The 21,884-nt window shown below is 58.7% G+C and overlaps 1 protein-coding gene across 1 annotated transcript in view; it reads left to right on the top strand.

The window, feature by feature from the left end:
- COBL (cordon-bleu WH2 repeat protein) overlaps nt 1-20,116 on the top strand; it is a 123,593-nt gene extending 103,477 nt beyond the window's left edge. Inside the window, exons 11-16 of the mRNA XM_090287001.1 lie at nt 4,743-5,052; nt 13,877-13,974; nt 15,025-16,856; nt 17,798-17,917; nt 18,477-18,725; nt 19,983-20,116. Coding sequence (XP_090143127.1) covers nt 4,743-5,052; nt 13,877-13,974; nt 15,025-16,856; nt 17,798-17,917; nt 18,477-18,725; nt 19,983-20,000 — 2,627 coding nt within the window. The 3' untranslated portion in view covers nt 20,001-20,116. The remainder of the gene's footprint in view (nt 1-4,742; nt 5,053-13,876; nt 13,975-15,024; nt 16,857-17,797; nt 17,918-18,476; nt 18,726-19,982) is intronic.
- The last annotated feature ends 1,768 nt before the right edge of the window (nt 20,117-21,884 follow it).

Below are 21,884 nucleotides of genomic sequence, written 5' to 3'. Positions count from 1 at the left end.
CCTCCGCCCACTAAAGAGGCCTCATGTCACATGGACTGGAACTTCACTTTGAGGGACATGAGGGAAAGGAGGAAGCCAAGGTCGGAGCCCCCTCAGGGCAGAATTGGTGTGATGCTGGGAACTGAAGGGTGCCTGAAGGCGCTCCCTGAAGCAACACCTACCCCCCTCCAGAACATTTGCAGGTGTGGGTGCAAACACACTGGCACCCCCAACTCTGCCTGGGCAAAGGAGAGCTCACTCCTTTTTACATGGAGGGTCTGGGTATCAAAATACTATCATTTTTAGATTCCTTCTATCGCACATTTTAAAAACCATGAGCCATTTTAAAAATTAATATTTACAATGCAGTAGAAATTACATCTGTCTCCAGCAGTTGAACTCATGATGGGACTTTCCAGATGTCAGATACAAATGTAGCAGGATACATGGTTGTTCAAGGTTATCCAGGGGTCCCTATGGAAAGTGTTACGGACACACATTATGTCGGTTTGCTCCCCCAGATCAGAGCCCTTCACCTGCACCTACCTCAATGCACCCTTGACTCCCAGGGCCTCCAATATGGGGAGCTCGATCTGGGCAGGTTGGGGGAACAGGGAGCATTTCTTATTGGCTGTGAATGGCGGGTGGAAACTGTTCGCTTCCACCTGGGATGAGGAAGAACTTCACCTTCAACACATTTTCTCTGAAGGATCTAAACGGACTCTTTAGAAATCATCTTTTGTAATGGCCGGCAAGTAAGCGGCGTCATAGGAGCTAAGGCCTGCCCTTTGCATTTAATAAAATGAAAAAAAAGTGAATCCATTGCAAAGGCCTTGGGAGAAATCGATACTGAGTGCTTGAGATGTGCTTTGGGGCCTTCGCAGAAGCAGAGCTCAGTGGAAATCGTCCTGAACTGAAAGTGAGCGCATGCAGCTTGCCTTCTGCACCCGTGGTCTGGAGCATCCTCGCAAGGCCTCGCTCGTTACCAGATATGATGCATCTGGGCCGTGGGGGGTCGGACCCGGTGCCGGAGCCCGGGGGAGGGTTAGGCGCCTGACGCCGGCTCGGTGGGTGCTCCCGTGGGAGCAGGTTTGCTCATGAGTTCCTGTCAGGCTTCTGCGGAAGACAGACTGTGTTTCCCATTTGCAAGAAGTCGTGCAGGGAGGACTTTCTGGTTCGCAAAGGCTGCTCATGCCTAAGAGAAGCCAGGACGCCGGTGCACTCATTAACTCACAAGCAGCGACGGCCGCGCGGAGGGCCGACAGGCGGTGGGAAGGAAAGGGGCGGTGTGGCCTCCCACGTCGGACCCGCGGCAGGTCACGCGGCCTTTGTCCAGTAGTGCCGACACCCTGTGTTTGGATCTGGAATATCGAAGGATGACGGAACTGTAGCTTGAGAAGGGGCTGCGGAGCTTAGGGGAGCCACCTTGCTTCTTTTGCTGAAAGGGGAAGGCCCGCTCACCGTTCAGAGGAAGCCGAGGACTGAAATGTGGGATCCGGACTCTTGCTTGTCCCCTGCTGGCCCAGGGTGGGGGTCCCTGCTGCAGTGGCTTCTTGGGAGCCCTCGGTGCGGAGGGTGGGAACTGGGGCACCCAGGAGGGTCTGGAGGACAGCACCAGGCCCCTGCACCATTGTCTCATTCAGAAATTGTCACAACATGTCATAGCGCGTGGGGTTAACAGCAGGGACCAGCCCGAAGGAGAAACAATAATGAGGGGGTGGGCGGGGGGGGGACTGTTGACAGGGGGACAAGGGTGTCTGATTCCAAGCTGGACCCTGACGGGCAGAAAGAAACGCTAACTCACAGGGAATGCTGGGCGCCCCCCGGGGTCTCGCTGCTGCCGCCTGACCCAGCTGCCTGTGTCAGCTGCCCCCCAAGTGTGTCCAGATGTCACTCGCACGGCCCTGAGCCTTGAACGGGCTGCCCCCGTCCTCCTGTCCTCCCGTCGTCCCCCTGCCCGTGGCTGGTGGCACCACCCGGGTCCCTCTCCCTCGGGGTCTGGTGCCCGTGCCGTCTCGGTGCCCGCGGGACTGTGCTGCTCACCCCACTCAGGGGAGCCCCCACCCAGCACCAGCTCCCCGGGCGCGCAGGGGGGCCTCACTGAGCACCCGTCGAGTGGGCTCAAGGATGGCAGCCCCCGGCCCTGGGGAAGGTTACCCATGAGAAATGGGGGCTCCCCTGGGTGTGAGGGGCCTCTGGTAACCGCGCCCTCCACGGTGCGCTTCACACAGTTCCGCACGTGCGCTCTGAGTCCTGACTCCACGCACCCGGCCGGGGGCGGGGGGTGCGGTCGGCTCAGCTGCCAACGGTGACTCTTCACTGTCCCTTCCGTATTTGCTCATCCGCTTTCCTCGGCACGTCCCAGGGACGGAAAGCAGGCCCGGGCCAGCATTCCCGATGTTGTAACTGGACGGAAAGTGGGTGGGTGGGCGTGGAGTCCCCCCAGCACCCCCGTGGATGCTGAGGTTTGGCCAGGGTGTGTCGGAAAAGCCTCCTGCTGCGGGTCCCTCGTGTCCCCGAGGGGCCAGCTGAGAGTCCTACTTCCCACCTGAGTGAGAGCCGCTGGCGGGGCCAACGTGGGAGCCGGGCCGACCGGGGCCGACCGACACCGGCCTCTGACCGGCCGCCCCACGCTCCCTGTGCAAACGCACCTCGAGGTGGCGTGACTGGAGGCCACCATTGTCCGTCTTGGTGTGTCTGCCTGCCCCCTCATGAGCTGGGAGTCACCAGACAGCCGACACGCTCGGATTGGAGATCTGTGTCCCCTCCGTGCTGGCACCGACCCCAGCAACAGAGGCAGCCAGGGCCCCTGCTGTGGACTGGAGCCTCGTTCCGTCCTCGCCGCAGTCCTGCGGGCTGGGTGCCACCCCCTCTCCCGGGTGGGCCTGGGACGGAGGGTCCAGACTCCCACCCCGGCAGCTGTCCACTGCGCTGCGGGGACCGGAGTCCAGGTCCCTGTGGGCTGATGCTCGCTCACACTACATGGAAGGAAAAGGGTTCCTTTAATGGACCTGCTTGTTCAGGGACAGTGGCAGAGGGAAGGGCAGGGGACAGGGGTCTGCTGGGCCATCTGGGCTGCTGTGACGGTGGGGCGGGGCCGGCCAGCTCCAAGCGGAGACCACGGGCTGACGTCTGCGGGCTGGGACGCAGGCTGCATGGCCCACCGGGGCTGCCGGCCACCCTCGGAGGTGTGACAGCTTATCAGCAACCCGCGGTCAGGAAAGGTCTGCCTGTATTAATTCATGGGCAGTGTTTCTTCTCCTGCTCGCCCTCTAATTAAGGGCCCTCCAACAAAAGCCAGGAAGGAAGCGGAAAGAAAGGGGCCATTGTTGGCAGGCACTCACTGGGCCGGACACATCGCCTTGGGCATTCGGGCCTCCCAGAACAGGCCTCCCTTTGTGTGCTGGTCTTTCCTCGGGAGCTTCTGTGGCCTGTCTGTCTTTGAATTTCTGTTCTTCCCTTTATTTCATTGTGTGGGACCTCGCAGACACAAGCACCAGCAGGAACTCCCTCCCTGGTGCCGTGTGCGTGCATGTGTGTGTGTGTGTGTGCATGTGTGTGAGTGTGTGCGCGCGCACGTGTGTGTGTGTGTGTGTGTGTGTGTGTGTGTGTGTGTGAATTCTGTGTTACCAGTCTGCTGTCCAGGTAAAACGATGGCCGTGTTGAGTGCAATGATGATGCCACCCAACCGATGTCACTTGACTCTCGGTTCATGACTGTGTGGCATGTGCAGCAGGCATGCCATGGCCTTCATTCCTTGCAGGCATTTATGCCTTTTTTTGGAGAAATAATTTTTCAGTCAAGGCCACCGAAGCCCAGCGCAGCACAGACCCTATTTCCTGGGCCACCACGTTTAAAATCTGTCTCTACATTAAATTAAAAACAAACAGCTCAGGTGTAGAGCTGGCTCCGGGTCATGCGCACCTGTCTTTCCAATGTCAGCATCAGTAAGTTTCTTCTCCACACAGAGATTTCCCAAACCCGGAAAGCCCGGGCAGAAAGGGAAGAGTAGTCGCACTCGACCTAACACATGTTCAGATTGCCTGACCTGTGTGCTGAGGGGCCATGGCACCCCCCTCCTCAGGCCCCCGTGGGAAGGACGGGGACTTTGATGACGAGCTGCAGCTCAGGCACGTCACCCCTACGGGGCGGTGAATTGCTCGGTGCTCGGGGGCCCTGTCCCCTCTGCCCAGGATACTGCTGCCCTGATTCTTGCCAACTTGACGTGGAGGGTCCCTCCCAAGATCACCTCTTATTTAAACCAGAACTCACGGTCTCACGTAGCAACATGAAGGCCCAGCTGGATGTTGGCAAAGACTGTGGCATTACTATTTTAGGCCAGAGGTCAAACGTCCTGTGGAGTAGTCATCACAAATTCCCAAACGCTATTCTTTATTTCTGAATTTGTTGAGAGTCTTTAAAACCCTACTTTTTAAAGAAGAGAACTCATTTTTAAACCGCAGCAGTGAAACCGAGGGTCAGTCTGGAAGACAATGCCTTCCCGTGCCATCGGCCTGAATTGTTAAGTGTCTGCCCCCGCCCTGTACAGGATCCAAAACGCGGTGACTTTGGGGGCATATTTGCTCTCAGCCACACATATGCCCGTGGGCCCCCCACGCTGAGCGTGTCTGGAGGAAGCGTGTGTCCGAAGCCCCTCGTTCCCAGCGTCCCCAACCCCAGCGGGCCGGGGAGTCGGCGGGCGGGCAGGCGGGCGGTGCTGGCGCCGCGGTGCGGCTGACATGTCCCTGCCCCGCTCTGTGCAGTGCGCCTGCCCCTGGGGCCCGGCAGTCCCGGCGGCACCGACGGGGCCCCCCCGGTGCCCTCGGAGGCCGAGGAGACGGTGTCCGTGGGCAGCTGCTTTGCCTCGGAGGACACGACGGAGGACTCGGGCGTGGTGAGCTCCCCCTCAGACGTCATCTCCCTGGACTCCCAGCACGACAGCACCAAGTCCAGAGAGAAGTGGGCCGCCGACCAGGAGGACTGCAGTGACCAGGACCTGGCTGGCTCCCTGGAGCTGGGGCCCCCGAAGAGCCCCGTGTGGGAGAGAAACGGCCCTGGGCACTGGCATCCAAGGTGAGTCACGGAGGGCTGGGAAAGGGGGGTCCCCGCCTGGCCTCCGGGGGAGGGGTCGTTCGACGTGGTGCCCCGGGGCCGTTATTTACAGCCACGTCTGCACGCTCCTTCCAGGCGTGCGGGAGTCGGTCAGTAACGAGGAGGAAGGGCACGTTTGTGTGGCCCCTCGTGTAAGCAGCGCCACCACGGGGGCCTTTACCCCTCAGGCTGTTTGGGTTTCCCCCATCGGAAGCAAGGTGAACGCGTGCTCTGTCCGCACACAGAGGGAGTTTTCCAGAAGAGAAGTTATTAGACTCTCAGAAAAACCCATTCTTCGCTTTTTGGATTTTTGTGGGTGGCTGAGAAGTTGCTGTGCAGAACGGCTGTCTGGTGGGCACGGCCCGCAGTGGCCCCGCCGCCTCCGCTGACCAGCACGCGGGACGGCAGCCAGTGGCGTTGCGTTTGGCTTTGGTTCACGAGGAGCTGGTTTGTGAGAGCCAGCAGCATGTCACGTGTTTACAAGCAACGTGGTTCTCCTCTCCTGTGAGGGGCCTTTTCGTGGACTTGGACCTTCTTTAAAAATTGTGCTGCGGCTTTGAAAACGATCGTTAATGTCTCTTGTGTCGGCGGTGACACGCAGAGAGTCTTTAGGACTCTGGCTTGAATTTAACTTCTTGGTGGTTAGATAAAACTTGCTGTTTGGTTTTAGCATTGTTAAGTCCATCCTTTTCGCTCCCGAATCCATGTGATGTTTGCATATCGCAGACCCCTTCTCTTATCGTGCTGTTAGGTTGTCTTCATTCCTTGTAGAAGTTCAGTGTTGCTGTCTCACCGTTGGGCTTCTGGGCTGCCTGGGTTTATTTCCGGGTGTGATCTGAGGAAGGAGTCTGTTTCCTCCCACCGACTCCTGGTTTTATTCTGGTCATGTATCGAGTTCCCAGATGCACCTCTGTCTGGTCCAGTGCTCTTCTCTGTGGTTCTAGCTCATTCAGCCATTGCTACCACAACTGCTTTTTCTTTATTCTTCTAGAAAAAAGCAGCCCATGAAGTGTTTTGACCTTTTAGACAATTTTAAGAACCAACCACATTAGGTTACAAAAGCATTAGCGGAAATAGACTAGAATAATAAAAAGTAATTCATCAGCCACTCACCAGCGTGAACGAGCGCTTTCATCCTTTTAGTATTTTGCTCCGACTTGTCCCTGGGAACCCAAGTGTTCATCTGGTTAATGTACTTGTAGCATCAATGATATTTCATTTTGATTCATTTTTACCTAACAGCTAATCATGAGTAATCCCCCAGTTTTTGTTTGTTTGTTTGCTCTCTAATAATTTTAATGTCTCGCTCTTCAGGCCCGAGGCCCATTCCAAGGACAAGTTCATATTTCATTATGCAGGAGCTTAGAAGGCAGCAACGGGTCCATCTCTTACGCGCCCCCCACAAGCTTCTGTGGCCGAGGTTGGCCTGCGCCGTTTGCCTCCGTGGGGGCGGAGCAGCAGTACAGCGTTTCCTTCTTAGTCCACTTCACGTGAAGAAAAACCCCTTTCTCCGTAATCTCAGGGCCTTGCTGCGGGTTTGCGTGGGGACTGCCCGCGCCACGCTCCACGTCTGAAACTAAGCAGACATTTGTAACCGTTCCGGAGCGGGGGGCAGGGGGGGTTGTGTAAAACGCTGACTTCTGTCCCAGTAAGAGAGCTCATGCTGTTTGTGACCTCAGCCAGGATAATGGTGGCGCCTTTGGAAGCTGTTGCCTTACCCAGACAGGGAGAAGGGCACGGTGTGCTCCCCTCATCTCAGGTAGCCCTGAATTTGAGTCGCACGGGGGCAGGGAGGGGCTCTGGACCCTCACTTGCCTACAGCGGGCCCCCACCACCACCCCCAGTTGTCTGGCCCTCGCGCGGTGCTTATGCATCTTCAGAGAATGCCACCCACCTGTCAGAGGTACAGCGAGCCTGCGGGCCCCCCGCCCCTGCGCATGTGGTCCCATTGTCACTGTGACTCTCGGCATTAGGAGAGGGAGCACCGTGGGTGTCTCTGCAGGTCGCTTTCCTTTGCTGGGGGAGCCCAGCTCTCCAGCCGGTGGTCATCTCTGAGCTCCCGCCTGGTCTGTGCTTGCAAAATATCTCCTCACACATAAAGTTGGGAGCACATTGCATCTTCCTCTCAGTGACATAGTAAAAGCCATGACAAATGCTGCAGTCACGGGTCTGGAGCTGTCCAGGGCTGGGCCGGAGCTGTCCAGTCACAGCCAGTGCTGGGCCGAAAAGCAAGTCTGCAAAGCTCAGGGGAGCCTCGATAAAGCAGGCCAGGTCCAGGTTTCCAGACTGGTCCGTGGTCAGGTTCCGAGCGAGGGGGCTTGGCAGCCCAGACCCACGCTGACAGGCAGAGCCCGCCCCTGCTCGCGGAGGCGAGGCCCCGCCCTTGCCCTCTGGACAGGAACCCTGCACAGGAACGCTGTGTTCAGGGAATCGCCGCGGGATGGAGAGCAGTGGGAGTGGCGAGCACCTTTCCTGACACCCTGCCCTCCCGGGGAGGTTAGGCGGGTTGAGGCCAGTCCCCACGGCATTGCCACTGAGTGGTTCTCTTCATGTGCCCCTGGCGTGCGACCCCGAGACCACACCTGTAAGCCACTTGCAGGGGACAGATCACTGTAGCCATTCTGGCTGCTGGCCCCTTCGGCAGCCCCCAGCCCTGCCCTGGTTCTCACACCAGCGTCTGCAGCCAATTCTAACACGGCCATTCGTGTTCTGGAAGACGTGTCCTTCCTGCAGTCATGACGCTGAGCCTGGTAGGGCCCTACCCTTCCCCATCCTCTGCCGAGTGTCAGGCCTTGGGCAAGGCTGGGCCTCTCGGAGGGGGAGTGGGTTCTGAAGGTGATACAGCTGTCCCCAGCAGCTTCAGTCACCACAGCCTGCAGAAACGCCACTGTCAACTAAGGACCATCCATGGGCTTCAACTCTGCCTGAGACCCTGACTCTGTTGCCACTTCCCTGGTTCTCCAGAATTCACTGAGTACTGCTGGGGACAGCGTAAGACCCTCTGTGGCCTGAGAAGACCCATGTCTATAGGGTCTGCCCAGTGAAGTGCCCATGTGTTTGGGAGTTTCTCCTTTCTCTGCACCCCACAAGTGGCAAAGTTGTAGAGACTTCAGCTAGGATGGCCCGGGGTGCCCGTTTGGCGAGTTGAAGACAGTACTGTTTCCTCCAGAGCTCTTCCTGCTCAGCTGAAAGTGTCCTTTTGAACCTGTTCCATTCAGGGGCGAAAGCCCAGCTCCCCTCCCGTACAGATGCTGTGGAAGGTCCTCCCTTTATTGGGGAGTTTGTCTGCCAGGGGCAGCACGGACTGGGCTCCCTTGTAGGAGTGCCACGTGGGGCTCAGGAGGGAAATGGGGCCAGTGTGCTTCGGGCTTGGTTGTGAGCAGCGGGGTCTCACTGAAATCGTGCAGAGCCACAGAAGACACGAGGCGTAGCTTCTCCAGGGGGTGGGCTCCCTCCCCAATTGCCTGCTGCCCTCTCCCCTCCGCCTGGAAACCCCTGAAGTTCCTTCTCAGCCCCACCGGTCGGTGGGCAGTGGACATGATGTCCAGGGAAGTGAGACACTGTTGTTCCCTTCAGCCTCGTGGTGTCATGTCCTTCTACGGAACTGAGACACAGAGGTCTCTGGTGGAGGGGCTGGCAAAGGGGTTAGTCCAAGCCCTGGTCGTTCGTACCTCTAGGAGCTCTGACCTTGGGAACCTTTAGAAACATGTTACACCCTCCAAAGCCCTGAAACTTTGTAACTATAGAAATATACGTTAGAAACATTTTATACCACCCAGAACCCTGACACTTTGTAACTACAGGAACTTTGGACCCATGGGAACACTTACAAACTTTAATACCTTGAAAGACCCCGAGACGTTGTAGCTATCTTTACAAAACAACATTTCAGACCCAGGAGAGCTCAGCTGATCAGGACGATAGCTGTCAGCCGTGGGCCACACCTGACAACACGCACTGGTCACAGGGCCAAAGTCGGATGCGCTGTAAGTGTGACCCATATTCCAAATTTGGCCTAGAAAACGAGACACGGTTTAATAGTAATTACAGGTAGGAATGATGAAAATAATTTGGGTTAAAATTGAGTTACATAAAGTATGTTAATTAAAGTTAAGCAAGGTTTAATTAAACTCAGCCTCACCTCCTTCTTCTCCCTTCCTTAGTGGGACTGTGAGAAGACCTAAGATTACGGTGGCGGCTCCCGTTACATCTCTCGTGGGCACGTGGTGCTAGAACTCGGGCAGCGTACGCACAGGCACATTTCTTCACAGGAGGGGGAGGTTAAGGGTACATGACTGTTTTCAGGGGTGTCTTCTCCCAGGCTTCTCTCCTTTAGGTTACCGAGTCATTGTTTTTAAATCCTCTGGGTTGGTTTGGTTGTCATTTGCAAATCATATTGCCACCTGAAAGGGACATCTTTTTCTCTCTAACTCTGTTGCCCGCCCGCCCCCCCCCCCCATGATTTTGCCATTGGATACATCACCTGAAGAAACTCTTGTAGCCACATCCAGCAGAAAAATGACCAAACGGGCCAGAATGGGTCATTGTTAGCTCAGGCTCTTCTTTTTCTTTTTCATATGAAACGAAACCAACCCAACCCAGAAAGCCCCTGTTTTTCCCGGCACTGACTTGCCCCAGCGGCCTCAGTTCTCGTCTGTGAGAGCCGAGGCCATCGGCCCAGACCCCTGCCCCTCCGGTCCCCTGCCGCCTGCCCTGCGGGAAGCGGGCCCACCGGGCAGTTCCACGTCCTGGGCGGACTCTGGTTTGAAGCTCCCCAGTGTCACCCTTGGTCCCTCGTGTTTGATTCAGCGGTGGCTTTCACATCCCCGTTCCCTGCGGAGTCACACCCCGCGTGAGAAAATGCCGCTGGCAACGTTTGTTCAACATGGGCAGCCCGGAATCAGAATGTCTGACCTATGTTTGTCCTTTGTTTTCTTGGTCTGAAGCCAAAACAAACTGTCACTAAGAGCCATACCTGAGGACTAGGGTGTGTGTTGGGCTGGGGAGCAATGCCAGGAGAGAGCATCCAAGCGCTCCCCTCTAGCCAAGAAGACGCTGGTGCTTTTGGCCAGCTCCCCACTCCTCAGGGACTTGAACTTGGGCCCTGCTGCTTGTCCAGAGCATGCTGCGCCCTGGCCCAGGGACAGAGTGCCTCACTGTGGTTGAGAGAGAGAGAGAGAGAGAGAGTTATAATCTATCAGTAGCCCTTGGCAGTGGGTGAGGAAGGAGAAACAAATATCACTAAATCTCTCCCTTCTGAGATTTTATATTTGCAAAGCGACACAGACACTTTGCCATTGGCTTTGGCTGTGCCAGATGACCCATTCACGCCGAAGTCCAGGGCCCAGAGTGCGGGCCCAGCATGGCCTCAGGAAGAGCCAGCTGCACTGGCCAAGGGGAGTCCCTGCCCGGAGACGGCAGGCTCAGCAGCCCCCGAGAAATGCCAGCCCTGGCTGACCCTCCCGCCCTCCCAGCCCGGTGATTTTGCCACTTTGTTAAAAAGAATTATTGTTCACTAGAGGTTCAAAAGATTATATAAATTTAAAAAACAGTTTTATCACTCAGGCTGCTTTGTACCAAAGTGAACATAATTCTTTAAAAAAAAAAAGGATAAAATTCACTGTAATTCCTAATTTCAACAAAGCCACCCTTGCCGGTGGGTGACCAGATTGCCGCCTCCCCCTCGGCCGCAGTCAGGTGTTACAGGCCATCACGGTCATCATATGTAACGTACCGTGGACCCTGAACAACATACCAAGGGTTAGGGGTGCCAGCCCCCTGCTCTCAAAAGTCTGAGCAGAACTTTCAACTCTAAACACTCAGTCATCCCTCAGTATCTGCAGGGGGTTTGCTCCAGAATGCCCACCCCCACAGATACCAAACTCAAAGGCACTGAAGCTTCTAAAATAAAATGGCGTAGACGGGTCACACAGCCGGCCCTTGACACCCAAGGACCCCGACTGCCTCTCGTCCTTCTTGGCTGAATGCGCAGATAGAAGACCTGGGGACAGGACAGGCCGACTATATATTTATTAATTAAAAAACCAGCATAAAAGTGGATCCATGCACTTTAAACCCGTCTTGTTCAGGGTCAACTATGTCTGTCTGGATTTCTGCACAGAACGGTGACCTGTATTTCTACGCAGGCGGCATGATCACCATACTGACTGATTTCATGTCCCGTGGAATCAACACACAGGTTCAGCTCGCTCCCTACTCTTGCACACTTGGAGATCTTCCCATGAATATGAGGATGCTGTTGTGTTTGTATTTTTCCTCCTGTAGGGGTTATCTTCTTAAGGTAAATTATCAAAACACAGGCGAATGAACCGAAGTTCTTACAGAGTTGCAGCGGTGTTTCTGTTTCGTGAGGGACGTGTCCACGTTGCTTTCCAGTTAAAACCAGGGGCGACAGTGGGCGCATCCGAGTCACTGCTTCTTCACCAGCTCACGATGATTTGTACTCTGTAGCTTAATATTTATAAACTGATAGCACCACCAGCAGAATGTCTATCTTAAGTTCATTTTCCTTTCTGTGGATATCCTTCTGTTCGCATCAGGCGATGTGATTTTGCATCGTTTGAAGTAAAGGCAAATACTCTGAAGGAAAAACATGGATATTATTTTGTTCAGTTGGGCTTCAGACACCCTGAACTAAGAGCTGGCATTTAAAAAGTACTCAATTTCCCTGGCTCAAATGCTATTTTATACAGAGCTTTCCATTTTTCTGTGCCACATATGTTATTAAATATTTGCATCGGATGTGTATGGACCATTCCGTTCCACAAAAGAGAAAAGCGTGGTTGTAGTAAAATGCATTGACATAATTAAAGTCCAAGGTGCAAGCAGTCCATGCCCCCATGGTCCTTATTAATCGGCCCACGAGCAGACACATCTCCCACTGACCCTTGGCCTGGCTTGTCAGAGAACATTAGCTGAGAAAAATCCGGAAGCCACCTCCTGGCTCCCAAAAGGACATGATGACCGAGTAAGAAGGACTCATTGGTCAGAATACAAACTTGGCTACGTGAGGACTGAGCACAGCGTCTTTAGGCGTCACCTTCCGGGTCTGATGAACAGTGCCGGACACGGGTCCTCAGTGCCAACCATCGGCGGGAAGATGCCAGCTTCCCCTGATACTGACACTTGCCATCTACACGTCTCCGTTCTTCATGTGGCAGGAGCCTGGAGACAAGCGTCCCCGCAAAGACCACCTTCTAACTGATCTAGTAGCCAGTGTTCCAGGGGTGCTACTGTCCCGGTGCCACACACGAGGCGAGGCCAGCTCTCCTGAGCAGGCGGGCTGATGTCTTCACACCTGTGCCCTGGTCACCAGACCTGGCTGGTCCCCCTCCCCAGCCTTAAGAGCCCCCGTGACCTTGGGCAGGTCTGTAGAGTCTTGACACCGGCTGCTCCCTGTAAAGAGGCAGTACTGCCAGCACGCTCTGCCTGACAAATTGCTGGGGAGAATGACAGATAATTTGTGCAGAAGAGCTCAGTTGGGAGCCTGGCGCAGGGTCTACGTGTGACTCCGCAGGAGGCCAGGCCACACGCCGGTAGTGCCTCTGCCTGTCGGGTCTGGGAGGAGGCCCTGATGGGGTAGGAGTGGGGGCTGTCGCCACTGTCCCTGCTGTTAGGATTTTTCATTGGCGTCATTATCCTCAGGGTGGTTTTTATATTTCCTGTGAACGGGCCCAGGAAGCATGGCTTTGGGGGCGGCACACTCTGGCCCTCCAAGCCCTTGTCCCGGCTGTCACCTGTCCAGGGTGCAGACTTCAGCCAGAGTAAAACTGTGGGGAGGGGCACATTGGGCCACCCTGCTGGGGTGCACACACAGGGGGGCTGTGAGCCCGGCAACGCCACTGGCCAGAGCCTGCAGCCTCCACCCCCGGGGACTCGGGGCCCAAGCGGGCCTCCTCATGGGCGTGGGGACGCCTGGCTGCCTGGGGCGAGTGTGTGAGAAGGTCCCGCCCCTGGCTACCGTGCGCCTTTGCAAACTCAGCCTCCAGGCAGCCTCTCTCCTTATTACCGTCCGAGGCGGGGGTCGGCTGCCCTGGCGCCAGCACACGGACCAGCGCGCCCTGCTGGCACGTCAGCCCGTCCGTGCTGTGGCGGGCGGGGCACTGGAGGCTTGGACTTTGGACCGCGGGTGAGTGGGAGCTGGGACGGTCTGGGAGCTGCTCACCCTTCGGGGCCATGCACACACACTCCACACATACTCCACACATATGCACACCTCACATACACAGATATGCACCGCACTACACATATACACATGCACACACTCCACACATGTATACATACTCCACATATATACACACCACACACCACTCACAGCACACAGACCACACACTCCTCACATACACATGCATGCACACACTCCACACACACACATGCACACACTCCTCACACACATGCATGCACCACACATTCTACACACACACACACATGCACCACACTCTGCATGTGCACACAGTCCACACATACATGCACTACACACCACTCATAGCTCACACACACATGCACCACACTCCACACATGCACATACAACACATACACCACACACGGGCACACACTCCTCACACATGCACTACACATGTGGCATACACATTCACCACACACCACACACACATACCACATGCCGTCTGTGTTTCAGCAGCTCCGAGGACCGCAGTGGTCCAGGGAGTGTATGTACAACAGCATGAACCTGAAGATGAGTCGCACCTCCCTTGGGTATCTCTAGAAAGCTGTGAGTTGGATGCGTGATACAGACGTGAATGCTCTTGCTCCCTCTGATCTTCCCCAGAGCTGAAAAGGCTGTGGCCGTCCCTGGTGATGACAGAGACCTGCTCATTGCCAGTCATTTCGAGCAAACACGGGCAGACCTGGACGAGGACCCGGAAGGTAAGGAGCGCCCTGCTCAGGGACACACCCTGTGCAGCAGGGACTCTGAGGCCACCTTTCTGACAACACTTTGTGCCATAGCCCCATGCGGAGAAGCCTCTGGAAGGAAGAGAAGTTCAGTCTGAAAACAGCCCGGATGGGAGGGCCGAGCCCGCAGGGAGCACGGGTTCCAGTCAGCCCCCCGGGGGTGGCCCAGTGGTGCCCAGAGCCTGCGCGCAATAACACTGACTTTGCACAGTGAAAAGTACTCCCCATGGAGTAAGAAAAGAGTTCCCCAAGTTACCTAGGGAGACACTGGGCAGCCCAGGAGCACGGCTTCCTTTGTTAATTTGATTCACTAATAGTGGAGCATCCCCTGGGACTGCCGTCCCGGGGAGGTGGCCGGGGGTGGCACTGCCAGGCCACAGCTGGTGCAGATAATCGCAGCAAACAGCGAGGAAACCTTAACAGCAAAGGCACAAGGCGAGAATAAACCAGAAGTCGGCCACGCCTTAACACAAACGAGGGGAAAACAGAGCCCTGAGGCGCACAGCGCTCGTCAGTTTTCTGTCCTTGGGCGGCACAGCTGGCGGAGCGGGTCATCTATGTCCTGAGCTCCGCCCCATGACAGCGGCGTCCTCAGGGCGAACGCTGAGCTGCTCAAGGGTTGGTCACGCGCCCTGTGGGCCAGGGCCGTGGTCTGCAGCTTTGGTGGTGCCCTGGTGAACAGGAGCAAGGTGGTGGTCACCCTCCTGCCCCGGGGCAGACACTGTGTCCAGAAGGCACAGGTTCACAGATCTTTTTAAGTGAAGGATGTCTGCAAAGTGTACCTAAATCCCTCCTCCTGAGACAGCAAGAGTCCGGCCCCCTGCCCCTCTGTTGAGCAGCGGTGGTGGTGACGCTGGCCCCAGGCAAAAATGCAGGTGCTGAGCCGAAATGACACTCTGAAATGTAGCAGATACCGTAGGCAGAGGGCACCACCGTGGGGAAACCAGGCCACCGCGCCGCTGCTGCAGGAGCCCGCGCAGGCCGGAGAGCGGCCGTCCGTGACCTGTGTGCGCTTCTTTGCAGACGTGGCGGAGAGTTACGAGACCGACACCAGCTCTCTTACCAGCTCCCTCAACAGCGTGTCTGGCCGCTGCGTGCAGGACGCTATCAGCCCCGACGGCGACCCTGACGCCATCCCAGTGACGTTTATAGGGGAAGTGGATGATCCCGTGGAACCGGGGCTGTTCTCCAACAGGAACAACAACGCCGGGTCCTTCGACAGGGGCTGCGTGGCCAGCAGGTCGGCCCCCCTGCCACTGGCCCCAGCGGAGCCCCAGCAGCAGCGTGGAAGGAAGTGGGCAGGCAGGCCTGAGGCGTCCGCTCCTGCCCCCGACGTCGGGAAGGACATGAGACCAGCCTTGTCCGAAAGCTGTGCAGATGTGCCTCCCACTGAAGCAGAGCCCAGGGTGACCCCCGAGCACCACCAGCGGGACCGGGGTGCAAAGGAGAGAGGCCAGGAGCCCAGCTCTGCTGTCAGCGGGCGGCCACGAGCCGTCGAGGCTGTGAGCTCTCCGCCAGGGACAGAGAGGGACCGTGATGACGAGAGGGGCGTCTCAGCACCTCTGTCGTGGTGCCAGCGAGGCCAGCACCCAGGGGGCAGTTTCGGACTTAAATACGGCCTCACGACGTATAAAATTGTCCCCCCAAAGTCCGAGAGGAGGTGCTACGACCGAGGGGTGTCACTCTCCATGGGCGCCATCAAGATTGACGAGCTGGGGAACCTGGTGAGTCCTCACGTGAACGGGGGCAGGGTTGTGGTGCCGTCCCCACCTGCTCCTGAGAAAGAACCCCAGCTCGTGGGGAGCATCAGAGAGCCCCAGAGGGCCGGCTCCTTGGAGAGACGCTCCGGCCGGCCTGTGGGGAGCTCGGCCAGGAGGCCCCCCACCCCCACGGCAGCAGCCAAGTCTCCGCGTCAGGAAAGCAGAGGCTCCGCAGACCCCACAGCGGCACCGCCCCGGCAGCCACCTGCCCACCACGGGGATGGCGGACCCCTGCAGGAGGCGCCCAGCCGGCCACCTTCCACAGCCCCTTGTCCCACAAAAGTGCCAGCAGCTCACACCCCCCATATCCTGTTTCTCAAGCCTCAGAGAAGAACGTCCAGTCAGTACGTGGCCTCGGCCATCGCCAAGCGGATAGGGTCCCCTCGAGCCCACGCCGACGGGGCCGAGAAGACCTGGGAGGGCCGGGGGCGGGAGCGCAGCGGCCGGCCTCGCGCTACCAGAGGTGGCACCACCCGCAGCCCGTGCCCAGAGCCACGCGGGCGTAAGGAGGAGGCAAAGATGCCCTGCGGCCACCTTCCCAGCACCAATGGGGAGGAGTCAGCAGGAGGACCCCCGCCCGGGGGGCACATCAGCAGCCCCCCTGGAAAGCTGTGTCTGCAAGACTGTCCCGCGGGCACCCACAGGGCCATCTACGTCCCACTCGTCACAGCTGCCCAGACAGAGCGTGACTCCATGGGACTGAGCTGTGGTTTTGGGGGAAAGCAGAGCACAAGTAACCCCAGGACCCGCTCAGTGCCAGACAGCACTGAGCCCCCACCCCCTGGCTCCGGAGACGATCAGGCTCCTAGCTGGTCCCTGGTGAACGGCTCCAGGTGGGCCCCCAACCACAGCGAGCCCCCCCACACTCCAGGGGCGTCCAGCGTGAACAGCCACACCACCGTCCAGGAGGCGGAAAAGCCTGGAGTGCTGTGCACGGAAATTCAGGACCCAGACAGCACACCGCCACCCAGCATCTTTGGGCCAAAGAAGAAGTTCAGACCCGTCATCCAGAGGCCAGCACCCAAGGACACGTCCTTGCACAGCGCCCTGATGGAAGCCATCCACACAGCAGGAGGCAAGGACAGGCTGCGAAAGGTGAACACGCGGGCACCCGCCCGCAGGGCAGGGCCCTCCTTCCAGACCTGTCAGCTCAGGGGTGCTGGGGGGAGAGGGGCCGCTGCCGATGCGGGGCGTGCGGGCTTGGGTTGGACCCAGTTCGGTCTCCCTGCACTCGGAGGAGCTGAACAGAACCAGGGAAAACAGAAAGCGGGCGGTGTGGGCTGTTCCACGCAGCCCCGGGGGCCCCCGAGCCTGGGGAAGAGGCTGCCCTGAGCAGTCTGGGGGTGAGAGGCAGGGCTGCGTCTCCTGCAGCTGGTCCTCGAGCAGCGGAGGGAGTTAATGGGCCCTCGGGCCGGGCCCGCCTGCCAGACATTCTTCAGCAGCAAGAGGGCGTTCTTAGAACATGCCTCCCCCATATCTCAGCCTTCGTGCATCACAAATAGGGTCTCATTTCATTGCTACACCCTAGACAACAGCCCCTCGAAAACCCCAGGCGAGGCGATGCCTCGGGAGGGTTGCCTCCAGTGGCGGGTGCGCCGTGGAGGTTGATGAGCTGGGGACGCGGGTGAGCCCTGTCCTCCATGTTCTAGATGAGGACACGGACTCATGGGGAGGCCCAGTGACCAGGGGCAAGCCACACTGCCAGCGAGCAGGGACCCAGGATGCCCACCCAAGTCTGCAGGACTTAAAAACGCGTGCGAGTTAGCCCTGGAAAGCCAGGACAGATGACAGGAGCGGGCCGGCACCAGGGGCCAGACTCCTAGGTCTCCGCAGATACGTCATGGCTGTCATTTAGCAGAGGGCCCACCGGGCATCGTGACCAGACAGGTGTCCAGGGAAGCCCCGGCCTTCGGACAGGCAGGGCCTATAAGCTCCCCCACGGGCCTCCCACACTCCGTCTTGGTTTTCTTCTGGGCTGCTTCTCAGGAGCGCCTCTCTGTCTTCTGAGCGACATGTGTTGACACTTCGTGTTTTAGACACCGGAGCACAGCGCAGAGGGGGGACCCAAGAAGCTGTCCTACATGGAGTCAGAGAGCGAGCACTCGGCCCTGCTGGCGGCCATCCGGGGGCACCGCGGGGCCTGCAGCCTGAGGAAGGTAAGGCAGCAGACCCACGGCCACATGTGTCTGGGCAGGCTCTGCACACGCAGCGCAGCGCTGGGCCTTCTGCGCCGACGGGGAGCCACTCCCTGGTGGCCCAGCTGCCACACGCACACTGGCGAGGAGGGGCAGGGGGGAGAGTGCCCACCATTTCCCCCCTTCCCACCTGGACGCCTGGCACGGAGCATTTCCAAGCTCCTGGGGACGTGAGAGGCCAGCGAGGCTTCAGGGTGGAGAGCAGACGCGGCCTCGTAGCGGGGATCCCGGGAAGGGCACGACGGGCTCCTGCGCCCTGAGGACTGGGGGTGGGTCCTCCCCGACCTGGGGTGTGTGGCCTCGGGCCTGTCACGTGCCAAGCCAGCAGGAGACCAGGGGTCTCAGTGGGACAGGACGACCCTGTGCTGCCTGCCCCCATCACTGGCCAGTGGGGCCGCTCGGGGACAGCGAGCAGACAGCCCTCCCCGCGGGCTCCCCTGGGCCAGGGTAAGGTACCCAGCCATGCACTGCCCTCAGGAGGAGCCCTTGGGAAGTTGTCACTTAACTGTCCCTTTGCCAGGTGACGTCCTGTGCCTCTGAGGAGCTCCGGAGCTTCCGGGAGGCCGCGAGCTCTGCACGTGCGCTGGAAGATCTGGACAGCCAGCCCCCGCCCGCCCTGCCACCCCCAGCCCCTCCAGCTGCCCCAGCTCCCTGCACACCCAGGACAGCGGGCAGGTCCAGCTCCAGCCCCCTCAGCAACCCTGTGGACGCCAGGCAGGCCTTGATGGACGCCATCCGCTCTGGCACGGGGGCCGCCAGGCTGAGGAAGGTGAGAAGGTTACCGTGAGGCCCATGCTGGGGCTTCCCAAGTTAAAAGGACAAGGCGGGGTCCGCGTGGATGGGGCGGGGCCAGCGCAGGTGGGGCGGGGCCAGCGTGGATGGGGCGGGGCCAGCGTGGATGGGGCGGGGGCAGTGCAAGTGGGGCGGGGCCAGTGTGGATGGGGCGGGGCAGTGCAGGTGGGGCGGGGCCAGTGTGGATGGGGCGGAGCCAGCATGGATGGGGCAGGGGCAGTGCAGGTGGGGCGGGGCCAGTGTGGATGGGGCAGAGCCAGCATGGATGGGGCGGGGCAGTGCAGATGAGGCGGGGCCGGGGTCGGGGCGATGTAGGCGGGGTGGGGCTGGCCTGAGCCCAGGGCGAGCTCTCCTGTCCAGGGGAACAGGAACATATGCAGTTGGGGCCACTCATTCCCACCACAAATAGTAACTCGGCCGCTGGGGTGTCGTGGTGAGTAGCGTGGTTCCCGCCTCAGGATCCCCGAACTCCAGCGGGGAGGGAGATGACCTGTTGGGACAAGTCACAGTCTGGGTGACCGAGAGCGTGGGGAGGGGCAGGGCGGGAGTGATCGGATTGGCCCGCTGAGCTCTGGGAGCAGGGCAGCCTTTCCCAAGGTGCTATGGGCGCTCATGCTGGAAGAAGCACTAGTCATTTCCTAGCAAGAAAGGAGTGTCCCGAATCAAGAAACACCCCAGGCAGAGGCAGGCTGAGGGGAGGGGCGGACCCCTCAGGCTCAGAGAAACTAGGACAGGCACAGAGGGCTGGGGACCCCTGACACTTGTGGAGGGGGCAGGGCCTGCACACACGTCGGGGGGCCCCAGGGTCCCATGCTTTCTCTCCTGATGCCACCGCAAGGCATGGCGAGCATTTCAGTACCTTTCCTCCTGATTTTCTCCGTGGCCCTGTGAGGAGGGTGGAGTCCGTGCGTTGGCCCTGCCCAGGTGGCCCAGTGGTTGGAGCATCACCCAGGGCAACAAAAGGTCGCAGGTTCGATTCCCGTTCAGGGCACGTACCTGGGTTGTGGGGTTGATCCCCCGTCAGGGCACCTACAGAGGGCAACCAATCGATGTTTCTCTCTCTAAAATCAACGACACCACATCCTTGGGTGAGAATTTTTTTTAAAAAAAGGCCTCAGCATGTTGCACAAGTGACATCGCCAGGATGGATGTGCAGGTGCCTTTCAGCACCCTGCCATCTGCGCTCCTGGCTTCCACCAGACCCTGAGTAACGGGGGCTGTCTCTTCCCCGCAGGTGCCCTTGCTCGTGTGAATCACCAGGAAGACCGGACCGTGGCAGAAGCGCGCCTGCCCGATGCCCACAGTCCCTGCCGAGGACGCCACGAGGCGAGGGCACCGGGACTGGGTGCGCTCCCTGCCTGCAGGCCAAACCCGCATCGTTGACTTCCGGTCCTGCGCACGGTTCGGAGGGGGGGACGCTGCCCTGTGCGTGGCGTGTGTGCCAAGGAAACGTGTCATTTTGCCTCTGAGTATTTGAAATTGCCAATAAATGAGTCTTGGTGGCAGGTCGCTGGGACTGCAGAGACTGGAGCCCGGCGCAATGCCCGCTGATGGCGACGGGCCACGTGAAACTAGCCGCGCCTCCGACGCTTCTGGATTCTTCCGACTTGTCCGCGTACCCGTGGTTGAGACCGTCCAGTTCCTTAAAATTATTCGAATTCTAGGGGGAAGGATAGGAATGAACAGAAACAGGCTGAGTGTAGCGTGTGCTGTGTGCTGCTCCGCGTTTGGGGGGTGAGAAGAGCAGGAAGATGTTTGCCAAGGGGACTTTGCGGGTCAGGATGCGGTTATGTCTTATTCCTGGACAATCTGGAGCGGGCCCCGCGTGAGGGTGGCAGACCCGCGAAGGGGATCTGACCAGCTGAGGTCTGGAAAGCCAACAATGACCACCCCAAAGGGCACTCATACAGCACAGGCAGACGGGGTCCGGGGAGGGTGCCATTCTGGGCTCTGCAGAGGCAGTGGGGCTGAGGTCCACATGGCACTGGAGTGGGCGGTCGCTGCCCCCCCCCCGCCACCCCCCCACCCCCCCCGACAGCTGTCCCCACAGGCAGGCTGTGAAGCTTCAGGCCCTCCCCCGGGAGGGCTCAGCGCGGAGCCTGAGAGCCTTGCCCATCCCCCACGGGGCCAGGAGCAGGGATGCTGGATGTCGCAGAGGTGGACCCAACATTGCCTGACATTTCACGCATTGAAAAACAGTCTTGACACTTGGCCCAGCCAGTCAGCATCTCCCTTGTACCATGTGGCGGTCTCCTCGGTCCCCAGCATTGACGGGGAAGTGTAGCCATGGCAGCTTTTCCCATCTCTCCCTCAACGAAGCTCTTTGAGGGACGAAGAGAAACGGAGAGCAGTTGGTGGAGTGAACCCGCCCCAGGGACACACAAGTGACATGAGACGCGGTGCACATCCCAGGACCGCTTCAGAAGCCCGGCAGCTGGCGAGTGTCGCTCCTGGCCCCTGGGCGGCGGGAGCCTCTGGCCAATGGCTCCTGAACCGCACTGTCTCTGAAATGCGTCTTTTCGTGCCACAAATAAAAGACTCTGAAATTATAGCCGTGGTGTGAATGTCATGACTTCGGTGTGTTCGGATACCTTGTCCCCCAAATAGCAGGAATGCATGTATTCCATCTACAAATACATGTGGCTGCTGTGGGGAAAGCCAAGTGCATCCTCACATTGGTGAACCCCAAGTCCGGCTGCTCCCTCATTGCATCCCAGCAGACGATACAGCCCAGAAGGAGGTGTTCCCATTTCAGGAGATAGAGGCATGAAGCATTTATAATGTTGTCATAGACAGGAAGACCTGCTCCTTGTTCCCCAGATACAACATGTAGAAAAGCACCCCACGCACAGTGTGGGCAGGAGGTCGGGGGACGCGGGACTCAACTCACTCCAGGACACAGTGGCAGCCCTATCTTGTAACCCGATGTCACGTCAGCATCCAGCAAGGACAGCCATGCCCCATGGATACGCTCATCATCCTGCTTCTCTGGGCAGCCTGGTGGTCAGCCCGCCCCCCGCCCCCCAGCTGCTGAGAAATGGGACTCAGAGACCAGGGTGCACAGACACCCCTTCCTGGTGAGCCTCCCCATCAGAGCCTGTCCTGGCCCCAGGACAAGTGCCAGAAGGGCTTGCTC

The sequence above is a fragment of the Furipterus horrens genome, unplaced genomic scaffold, assembly GCF_987537825.1.
Source record: "Furipterus horrens unplaced genomic scaffold, mFurHor1.1.pri manual_scaffold_9, whole genome shotgun sequence".
In the NCBI taxonomy this organism is placed as follows: domain Eukaryota; kingdom Metazoa; phylum Chordata; class Mammalia; order Chiroptera; family Furipteridae; genus Furipterus; species Furipterus horrens.
This window is presented reverse-complemented; position numbering and strand designations above follow the sequence as displayed.